The following is an 11,978-nucleotide window of genomic DNA, read 5'->3' as shown; positions in this document are numbered from 1 at the left end:
ATATTGAGTATTACTTTTGGGTCGGAATTATATATATTTTATCTTGATAATATTCAATAATAAAAGCATACATTAAATGTCAACATAAATTGCAGAAATAAATTTTTTACTTCTGATTAGTAACTTAAAAATATTTACGGAATTGCAGCAAATTTTGTTTTTTCTTATTTACAAATCACCGACACTTTTTTCATGCTGTAATTACACTGCAGGTAGACGACTCGAGACGAATCATTTTTTTTCTGAGCAAAGAAAGAAACAGTAAAGATGAATCATAACTTTGTAAATCATTTGGTTATTGCTTGGATACCACGTAAAACAAAGAAATTTAATTTCATGATGTACAATCCACTCCCCTTATGATGTTTTAGTCAGCAATATATCTAGGAATTATAATAACATAACATAACTGAACCATAATGTTTTCTTCTATATGGATTTAGTGAGCTAATACTCATCCTGCCGGAGCAGTTACGTTATTCATCACCTGTCTTCTAACAATGCAAAGAAAATTGTTTTATATTTTTTTATGCAGACAGTTTTTGGATTATATGCCAAGAGATTTCTTAAAAAAGTACAATGCATAATAGAACTTACCTAATTCATTTTTATTGTAACAAGCAAGGTTTGTGTACCAAAGCTGAACAAAGTTTAAAATCATCACCAAAAGGAACATTCACGTAATTAGGAACTGCAGGAGTACTACTTCTGGTGTAGAACCCTGTATACTGAGATTTAGTGCTAGACATTATTTAAAGAGAAAATTTATTTCAGCAGTACCTTCCTCATAAGAATTCTGGGCACCTCAGTTTCTCACTTAGAACAATCCCAAAGCTTTGACTTCATGCTGGTTCAAGCCATCTCTTCCTAATGTCCATAATATAGGGCCCAAACAGCATATATACATGCTATATCTATATATCAAAATGGAAGTGTGAGAGAATTAACTAATTTGATCATATAACCCATTACGATTATATGCTCAAAATTAGTTTCTCTCTCGTGATCACTACGTCCTCCCATCTAATATATATCTTTATATCTATACATGCTTGATGGATGCATAGCATATATATATATATATATGCATGCTATGGATGATGACCCAACCTCAGCTCCAAATCCAGGCCATTCTCTTCAGTGTCTTCAAACTTGTTCATTTCATGAAAACACAAAGGATTAGTGTAGAAGCTAAAATTTCTGGTCCTCCAATCCTGCACAAACACGTGTCCCAGTTGATTTTTTTCTGCACACAAAACCTCACCATGGGAAGGTCTAACACTCAGTGCAGTGGCTGAAAAACAAACATCACGGAAGCTATTAGCATCAGGAGAAGGGGAGTGGGTTGGAATTTGTGAATGGAAGACGAGATCTGCATAGTTGGTGATTCCATCAGGTTTGTTAGAAGTTGAAGGAGGAGGAGGGAAAGTGGGTTTGGTCTTGTTGGCCCTTTCTTTTCTGTGTATGTTCATGTGTCCACCTAAGGCTTGTGCTGTGGTGAAGCCTCTCTTGCAGAAGATGCACTCGTAGGATCTCCCAGTTCCCACCAGATCATGGTCTTGTGGGTAGTTTAAGTCCATGGTGAAGGGGGAGATATGGACTTAACTAATTTGTTATAGGAGTTAATAATTGTATATTATGAGACATGGAGAGAGTCCTAGAGAGGGTATTATTATAGAAAGGAGAGGTGGAGGTGGTTTGAGGAAGAAACAAAATGAGGACATCGACATTACCTACCTATAACTAATAGTCATGCGAGTGTGGTGTGTGATATCTGTGGAAAAGTCTTAGATATTTGCTAAGAGAAGTATTCTACAACTACAAGCCGGCCTTTGGATCTCTCTCTCTCTTTATATTTCTATATCACATATGAATAAGTATTTTTACACGTTTCATCTTTGAGTATATTTCTTTATTAATTTGACAATCTGTTTGTGTTTTTTTTTTTTATTTCTTACTACCTAGGTTCAATATCTTAAAAGTTTTATCTCTTAAAATTAAAATCACATAATATTCTACTACTTATTTTTTTTATCGATAAATAATAAATAAATAAATATGGAAATCTTGGGATGCTCCAACCCTATTACAAAGAGAACGTCTAATATACAAGACTTCTAACTAAACTTACCCAAGCGAACTACATACTTTTGTGTTCCAAAATCAATATCATAAGAAAAGTTCTTCCAAAACTCTGTTCCACTAATAACTACATAAAGGACCAACTGCTAAGAAGTTTTATTTCAAATATACTTACTTACACCACAACCTTATGCAATGCATATATATTTAATAGTACAAAAAACACAAACTACAAAGAATATGTATATAATATTCAATCATATTAAGATCACTACAATGTTTAAACTCCTAAAAAACCTCCTTTAAGGCCCCACTTCTATTTAGCTCATCCATAAGAATAAAGTCCAAGCCCAATTCTGTGTACGAGATTGAATTGTACAATTTTGCAAAGATGATTGCAGCATCAACATCTTACACTCTAATCTGGACCACCATATCACGCCTTTCTATCCATGTACTGCATCTTGCATTACTAACAAAAAACTACCTTCCCCGACCAGCTAAATGGCTATAGCTTAAAAGAAAATACTTTACACTTAGCCAGAAAATAGAACAATCATACATCCATAAAATTGTTGGGTAAATCAGAACTATTTCTCCTTCTTTGGTGTAGATACAAAATGGGCACTTGTAGAAGCAATAAGCAAATAATAGAAAATAGAGTAAAATAGAAAATGACACCGATAATTTTTAACATGGGAAAACTTTCTCCACTTGAGAAGTAAAACCCACGGGACCTAATCCAAAAAATGTCTCCACTATGAAAGTAGGATTACAATATTTGTTTTTCTCACTCTGTGAGGATAACATTCAATCCGATCCAACAAGAATTGAATACAATGTCTCTCTAGCATCTCACTAGGATTTTTAATCTCACACTATGGTGAATATCTATTCTTTCATTTCTCTTTATGTTGCTCATCTCCCTTACTTGCATTTCTTTTCCTCCCAAGTTCCCTTTATATAGAGAAGGAGAGGAAGACTTCTTCATAAAGAGATAATGAATAATCAATGTTTGTCACATTTTCAAGATACCTGAAAAATATTATCTCCAACTTTATAGGTTGAGCTTCAAAGTCTTCAAGAAAGATATAATTTCAAGACTTTGGAATGACCATCATTAAATATATTCAATGGATCAATTATCAAGATTCATTGGTCATGGTCTCCCACCAAATTAAGGAAGGATTCCCAACAAAAATCAATGATTCTTTCAAGAGATCTTAAACATAAAATTTGATACATGGACCAATCAAAGAAAGAGAAAGAAAAATTTGTTAATTTTCATTTCAACCACTACCAAGATTTTAATTGGGCCATTTGCAAAATTTCCTCAGCATCAATAATTCTTTATTTGAAAACAACATATTTTCTATGTTTTCAAATTTGTCATACTATTACAAATCACACTACCTATCAATATTGATTTTTATTTTTACTCAACAAAGACAATGAATTATTTATAACATGAATTTTTCTTTATCAATGAAGGTCTCATCTTTTATCAACAAATAAATTTATAACAAAATCAGATTATTTGGGGTACTCCAACTTTTTATAATTGTATACAAAATTTTTGACTAAAAAGAGCCTCCAAATGTGTTCCAAAAGTTGAGGCTAAACCATGTATTTCCAACAATTAGCTTGCACATTGAATAATTCAACAATAGTGACTCTAAACAGAGTGGTTGGTGAAACTAAATCCTGCACAACAAGTATGTACTCGATATCTTACATAGACAAAAATTAAGCAATATATGTGTAAATGTTTACATCCACAACCTAACACTACTAGAAAATCATTAAGTAAAAATTAATTTTAAAGATAAAAAATAATTATTACTATATTGACTAAAATAGATACTATTTTATAGAATAACAAATTATTGGTATCTAAAGTAGTTTATATTATTAATAAAATTTTATAAAATAGTTTCTAAATTTGTATCTAATTGGGTATGGTGAACATGTACATGGCTAGTAAGGCGAGATCTTGTGGTTTGGACTGGAGTGTAAGGCAATAGGGATTACTATACACAATGTTCTCAGAAAAAGGGTATCAAATAATGGGTGATACTGTTGTGGAATTTTCTGGTGCAAATTTTAGTGTTGCAGTTCTCTATGCAAAAGGGATTAACTCAGTGGGTGTTTATGCTGTGGTCATCTCAAAATAGTGTGCAAAATTGTGCTTGGAAATTCTTCTTATGGATGGGTTAAGTGAAAGTAGTGTTTCAGATGAGGTATTTTGAGGGGACTAAACAAATTATATTTTTTGTAGCATATGTTTTTTGTTCTCTAAAATACATATACGTTGTACAAGGTTGTGAAGCAGCTAAGTATGTCAAAAATAGGTCTTGTTAGCAGTTGGTTTTTTATGTAGTTACATTAGCTGAGTAGATTTTCGAGGAACACTTTCATATGATGTTGGATGTTTTACATGGGGCATAAGAGTATGTAGTTATCTTGGGCCTTGTAGGTTAGGTTGGAGGTCCTCTTTGTTGCACAGTCTCTTTGTAATAGGATTGGAGCACCTCTTAAGTGTTCCATATTTATTTATTTACTTTTTGTAAATAAAAAAATAATTTTTTTTTTTAGTTTATGAAATAATATCTAATTTAGTCAATATAGTAACTAATTAATTTTTGTCTCTAAAATTAATTTCTATTTAATGATTGTCTTGTAGTGTAACATTATAGCTTTAGTAATTACAACATGTTCTAATATGTCTCCACCGATACCATACTATTCCAACATAAGGTTATAGTTTGTATTGATAAGTGAATGGACAATTTTCCATCATCACACCACCATTAAGAGTCTCTATTTATTTATCTTGCCATCAACATCATTATTGCTTCACTAATTTTTCACACCTATCCTTGTTGCTATAGCCTTTTTGCATCACCATGCAAGCCACCTATTAAAGACTAAAGCACAAAACCCACATGTATTACCATTAATGTCTACAAGAAAATCATTAAATAAAAACTAATTTAGAGACAACAAATACTTAATCATTATATTGACTAAGATAGTTCTTATTTTATAAATTAAAATGTTATTGGTATCTAAAGTAGTTTTTCTATTAGTAATAAAAAATTATAAAATAAATTCTAAATTGCTATCTAACATTAGCTACCAAAGTTTTAGTTGTTATAGGATATGTATTTAAGCTTTCAGAGTGTAGACTATCTTTCTCCATAGATTTCACCAATGAGCTTTTAGAAGATTAACACTGAACCATCTTCTATAATACATCAGATAAACTTTTGTTGTCTCCACTTTCAATGTTATGTGATATAATCATTCATTTATCTTCATATCCTCTGTCAGCCATACCTTATTGCCAATTGGTAACTTCACTCTAATTATCATGAGCTCTAGTCTTTCCTATAATAACATAACTTCATCGATAGGGATCATTATGCCCATTGGTGCTACAAATTTACACACAAAATCTTAGCCACTATCTCATCAAGCCTCGACTTTGTGTTGCCCACATGATTGTTCTCAACTCACCTCCTATAGATGTTTCCGAGCTTTCAGAATGTAGACTATCTTTCTCCATAGATTCCACCATTGAATTGGTGTCATATAGAAGATTAGCAATGAACCAACTTCTATAATACATTTACTCAACTTCTGTTGCCTCCTCCTTGATGACTCTCTACGGCATGTGCACCGATTTGTCAGAAATAATAATGTGTCCCTAAGGACAGATATCGAGCCCACAAGGGACAATTGAATATTGAAGTAAAAGATTCACTAAATCTAAAATAGAATAATAAAAGTTTGTTTATGATAACAATAATTAATAAGAAAACAAATCAAAGAGTTTGTTGCTTCAAATGGAAAAATAGGGATTGAGTTTCATCATTCTCACTCTTTCGTATTTTGATTAGCATGACAATATTATGCCCTTTGATTGATATTGATGCCTGTATAAAAATCAATTATATCGATTCCTCGCGTATAAAATTATTAAGATGCTTCCTAAATATCGATTCCTCGAATATTTATAAAAACAACTTATCTTTTAACATTTCAAGTCTATTCTTAACACTCAAATATGTTAAGTATTATTGTTTAGGTCAGAACACTTAAAATACTTTCCAGTCAAATTTAAGATTCTAGATCAAGAATTAGAAGCAAAACAATAATACCAATAATCAATTCAGAACATAATATTATGTTAAAATATCACCTTAATACATAAGAGTTTGAACAAATTACTCTCAATCCCAAATGGTAGAATTAACCACATAGCTTCTAACATCTTCTATTTTCCCAATTGGATTACAAGTCACTCAATGGTTGCACATTAGGGTCGAGCCTCAAGTCCCCTATTTAACCTAATTTTCTAGAGTTAGGTGACTTCTTGCGTCGCGCTGATGGGCTTGTTGATTAAAACATAAGAAAGCCAATGTTTTTGGCGCTCTCTCGCTCAAGCGATATATAGCTCGCTTGAGCGAGAAGGATGCTCTAATGATGATTTGGGCTTTCTGTGCTTTTGTGCATTCTAGGCCTTCCAGCTTTCGCCTTTTAAGTTATTATTCCTCTTTAGCCCAATCATCTCTATTGTTCCCTAAAAACCTAAAATTAATACCAAATTTGGAAATAAAATGTTCTTATTCAAATAAAGATTATAAAATATGTAAAAAGGTATAAATTCATAAATTAGAGATTATTTTATATGTATTTTAACAATTAATACTCATAAGTTCCTATATTTTAATATGAAATATTACTGAAATTAGGCTTTTATCACTCTCCCCAACTTAGAATCTTGTTTGTCCTGAAGCAAAGTAAATGAATATATTTAAATTTAAATATCAAACAACTTAATTCACTAGACAACAAATCAACTTAAAAACTTATGATGCTTCCAAATTCAAATATAGAAAACTATTCACACAATCAACTTCCAGGATCAAATCAAAACAAATAAATGACAATTTATCAAGGAATTTCTTCTCATATGCTCACAAGTAAGTGTTTTTCTCTATTTTCATTGAATTGTAACAAATCACAGTTGCTTTTCATTTCATCTTCAAATCACAAACATATTAGAAACATGAATCTTAAGGTCTTTTCCAAGGTTGTAACGAGACTAGGCTTCCAAAAAATTTTGGTTTTTTTTTTCCAGATAACAAAATGCACATATTAAAGAAGAACATACCTACAATCCAATTATAGCTCTAATCACCATTTTCTTTTGACTTCACATTTTTCCTCATTTTTCTTTCTACCTTTTCATGATTTTCACTATGAATTTTATTTTCTTTCTTTTCTTTTTTTTCATCAATAGGAATAAATTCTTCCTATTTTCAACTTTTTAAACTTTCAAGATTTAGATCCAACCATTCTCTCTTCTATATTTATTGCATCTATGTTCTCCTTCCTTATACATGCTAAAGGGTAGGAAAATATATTATCAAAGGTTAGGGTGCAATAATAACAAAAATTCTTGGCTCATAGGGGATATAAAAAAATGAAATTTTAATAAGATAAAAGTTGGATATTTGGCCATGGGTTCCTAATTAACACAAATGCCTCAATCATCTTCACGCTCTTTTATGATGAAACAAAAAACTAAAAATTAAGCAAACAGAACTGTCAATTCATCAGTAAAACTCTAAAAACTGTTTAAGGTTCACACACTCACTTGGTTTAATTGATCTCATTTCTTTTTGTTTTGACATTCTCTGTTCTAATCAATCATCCTGTTAAATTTTCTTGTATAACAATTTCAACTACATTTGAATAACGATTCAATCATATTTTCTTTTCTAACATCTGCCTAATTCATCTCACTATTTAATATTTAAACACAAATTTTTTCCACATTTCAAACTTAATTTTCTAGTTTTTTTATTTGAGAAAAATAAACTAAAAAACAAACAAATTGAAATTGAAATTTATACAATAAAAATAATTCAAAACATAAAACTAACAAAATAGAAAAAACAACAAATTTATTCAAAATATATAACAGATGTTGCCTCTGTTCATGGTTTTCTTTTTATCAGCAAAAGCCTCTGTTCATGGTTTTCTTTTTATCAGCAAAAGCTTCTGTTCATCGTGTGACACTTAACTTACTTTCATCTCTATGGACCTGTGATGACACACATTCCAGATAATATTATGTAGAAATTAATGTACAAAAAACATGTTGAGAAGCAGAAAATGATTATATATAAATGTTTCATTGCATGTAGAGTATAGTATATTTATAGTATTTGGAAGGAAAGATGGTGGAAACTTCGTAGTGGAGGAAGGTGTAGAAGAACATTATGCTATTTGTATCTTATACTTGTCCTTGAGTTTAAACTCGGCACCAAAATTGGAAGTGACAGTTCATCATATCAATATCCCATCACTGTCAACATACACTGCCCTACCATCTTTTTGCCTACACTTCAAATTCATTCCTTGGAATGATCATTACAAACAAGATCATTAGGCAGATTTGTTTACTGATTTCAATTACTCAATACTAATGTGTCAATCACACGTAGATAATTAAGAGTACATGTTTTGTGTAGCCTTTTGCTGTCTACAAGTGATTTTTTTATCTTCCTATCGAGATATATCATTAGGATATATTTGATTGAGTTAGGAAACAAATATAAAGAAAAGAAAGTACAAGAAAAGTTATATAATAATAATAATAATAATAATAACAATAATAATTAAGATTTATTTTTATTCTTATCCTACATAACCTCTGCCTTCCGTATCTTTTCCATCTAAAATTGGAAGCAATACATTTTTTTTTTCTTGACTTACACAAATATTCATTTGTGCTACATGAACTTCCAAACATAAGAGGATCGTCAAATGTGATGTTTTTCGTCCCTTCTCTATATTCTTTTTAATTTTCTACAAAAGCAAATAAAGTGTTAAGATAAAAAAAAAACGACCATACATATACTTTATTTTATCTAAGAAAAAAAATATTTTTTATTTTTTATTTAAAAAGGTTCTTTTTATGTTTTTTTATACTAAATAAAGAGTTAAGCATGAGATGATTAAACTCTAGGATTCGAAATACAAATTTTTTGGATTCATCCTCTTATATAAGTAAATTTAAAATATTTTATAAGAATATTTTTATAGTAGGATTATTACAGAAAAATTATTAAATAAAAAATTATTTTTAAAAAAATAATAATTAGTTATTATATTAATTAAATTAGATATTAATTAAAAGATTAAAAAAATTATTGGTAGTTTTTATTATTAAAAATTATTTTAAAATTAATATTTAATTAACTATTAAAATTTTAGCTACTTATTATTTAAATTTTAAAGTTATATAAAGTTGATACAATGCAATTATCACAAAAATAAATGAATAAAAAATAATTTTCTACCTATTCTAATTAATTTTATAATACTAGTTGTCTCCCACACTTTTTGCACTCATATCAATGAATTGTTGAGCCATTAACAATGAAATGCATTCAATAGCAATTTTGAATAACAAATAATCACTGCAAACACTTAAACAATAGCAACAAATTATAAATATTACTTCAACCTCAACAATTTTTGCAATTTATTTTGGAGCATTTAATTAAATAGTTTTAGTTCACTAACACTTCCAACACAAATTACAATCAACCAACACAAATTAGGGTACTTTACCAATTCGTTCTTTAACGCCATTGTCGTTGTCGCTGCTTCTTCCGCCATCGCCAAATGAACACCATCTCACACAACCACGATTCCTGGAAAATGTTAAACAAAGGGCAAGGGCAACTAATCAATTTCTCAATTTCTTCACCAATGCAAATAAGAAAATAGAGGAATTTTTCTGTATTTCAAATTTTTGTTTAAAGGCATTTTTTTATAATTTAAAAAATGTCTAAAATTTACATAAAACCAAATAATGTTCAATATAAATTTAGGTTATCCTATACCAAGATCAACATAAATTTACGTTAACATTACCTGGTCTAAAGTAAATTTTAGACATTTTAAACCTATTTTTAATAAAACTTTATGTTGGACTTTCTGGTCCAATAGAAATTTTTACGTCGAACATTTAGTCCAATATAAATTTATATCACTCACGAACGGTTAACAAACATAAAAGAACCCACTTCTTCACTTCTTAAGTTTGTCCTTATTTTTTTTCCAATTTTTATATTTTTCTCTAAAAAATATTACTATTTTAAGCAAAAAATAATAATAATCATATTACAGTTTCTTAAATTGTCACCTAACATAATTGTAGAGTGTACAAAACTCAATTTTAGTAGCAATTGTGGAAATTGTTACCTTTGAAAATTTACTAAATTTTCAGTACCACTGAACACAATAAATCCGTTTACATAAATCAAAATCAACATATATATTTTTCAAAATGTACTAAAATATAAATAATTTATTTATCTTGTTCTTAAGGTTGAATTACAAAAATTAACATGAACAATCATAATAATATAAAATTATTATTTAACACGTTACTATTTTTAGAAGCATTTTTTATATTTAAATTCAGAAATAATATTAATTTCAAGATAATGTTAACAGGTATTCTAAATATATGGGTTAAGAAATAAATAAAAAGTGACTTTTATTGGAATACAAACAAAATATGTTTTTCTATACTTTTTTCTATACTTTTAAATATATAATTTTAATTTCTTAAAGAATGTCCTTCTTATTAAAAAATCCTTAGTTTATGACTGAGTAACAAAAATATTTATTTATTACTGGAAAAGATAGGATATAAGACAATGACAAGAACAACGACAAGAAAACGAAAGACATTTTCGTTAGTGTGATGGGTTTTTCCTACCAAATTGTCCCGTCTTATTAACATTTTCTTCTTGAATGTTTATCAACACAGTTTACTTTGCTTCTCCTTGTACTTTGTAATGTATGATTAATTCATTAATTAGGAAATTAGTTAGGAATTGGGACGACAAGCTTCTCAATTTTGTTCTTTATTGGACTGCGTATATACGTGTATTTGTACTGTACTTTTGACCTCATATGTCTACATTTTTATGTCATACAAACAAACAAATTCTACAGCTCTAACAAACTTGTTTTCGTGTCTTTTCGCTACAATTACAAGTAATGAAGTTTCATTAGCAATGCTTGTTGTTAAATCGAGTAAATTTAATTAATGTAAATCACACAACTTAGAGCAATAGGAATCGGGTGCGGATGCTGTTTTTGACAAGGGACTACAAGAGTTTCACAACCCGTTAACCAATCAAGATGTTTTTTATATTAGTAAAAAGAATATAATAAATGTGGTGCATTTAAGAGTGTTGAAACTTGTTTACAAAATAAAAAGACATAAACCTCAAAAAAAAATTTGACAGTCTATTATAATTATAATTAGCTAAAAAACAACTTAAAAATTAGCTAAAAAACGATTTAAAATTCAAAAAAATTAATCAAGATGATTGTTCTGTCCATATACTATACATAATTATGCAACAATTCAGATTGAAGCATAATTTTTGCAGGAACATATCTTAAAAAGAAATTATCAAACCGGGTTGAATTAAAAATAATTCCACTATACTTAGTAATCTACATATCACCCATACTTCAGTACGTGCTTATAAAATTAGAACACTATTTTGTTTTCTCCAAAATTTTACACCCTTCATTCACACTTATCAAACTCTTTATAAACTTATTAGGTTTCTATTAGTGTAAAATGTAACCTTGTTATCATGCTTTCACACACTTAGGATAGCAAATCAACTAGTCTTGGAAGGTATGGTTCAAATAAGTAATTTTGATAGGAATTTTCTGTATTTATTCAAGATGGTTATGTGTACGAATAATATCTTTTTTTTTTTAAATTGGGTATGAGAGTAAGAATGAGTATATACATATTTGTTCTATTTTCGTTCTCGTCTCAT

The 11,978-nt window shown here is 29.2% G+C and overlaps 1 protein-coding gene across 1 annotated transcript; it reads right to left on the bottom strand.

The window, feature by feature from the left end:
- Nucleotides 1-584: 584 nt before the first annotated feature.
- Nucleotides 585-1,784, bottom strand: LOC137814276 (probable transcriptional regulator RABBIT EARS). The gene has a single exon (XM_068616909.1). The coding sequence runs from the start codon at nucleotides 1,578-1,580 to the stop codon at nucleotides 1,092-1,094; it is 489 nt and encodes a 162-aa protein (XP_068473010.1). The 5' UTR covers nucleotides 1,581-1,784; the 3' UTR covers nucleotides 585-1,091.
- Between the last annotated feature and the right edge of the window lie 10,194 nt (nucleotides 1,785-11,978).

The sequence above is a fragment of the Phaseolus vulgaris genome, chromosome 1 (assembly GCF_000499845.2).
Source record: "Phaseolus vulgaris cultivar G19833 chromosome 1, P. vulgaris v2.0, whole genome shotgun sequence".
In the NCBI taxonomy this organism is placed as follows: Eukaryota; Viridiplantae; Streptophyta; class Magnoliopsida; order Fabales; family Fabaceae; genus Phaseolus; species Phaseolus vulgaris.
Note: the sequence above shows the minus strand (reverse complement) of the source record. Positions and strands in the feature narration are given on the sequence as shown.

Bases quoted from the DNA above. Each gene is read 5' to 3' on its own strand.
- LOC137814276 (XM_068616909.1), bottom strand. From the start codon at position 1,580: ATGGACTTAAACTACCCACAAGACCATGATCTGGTGGGAACTGGGAGA.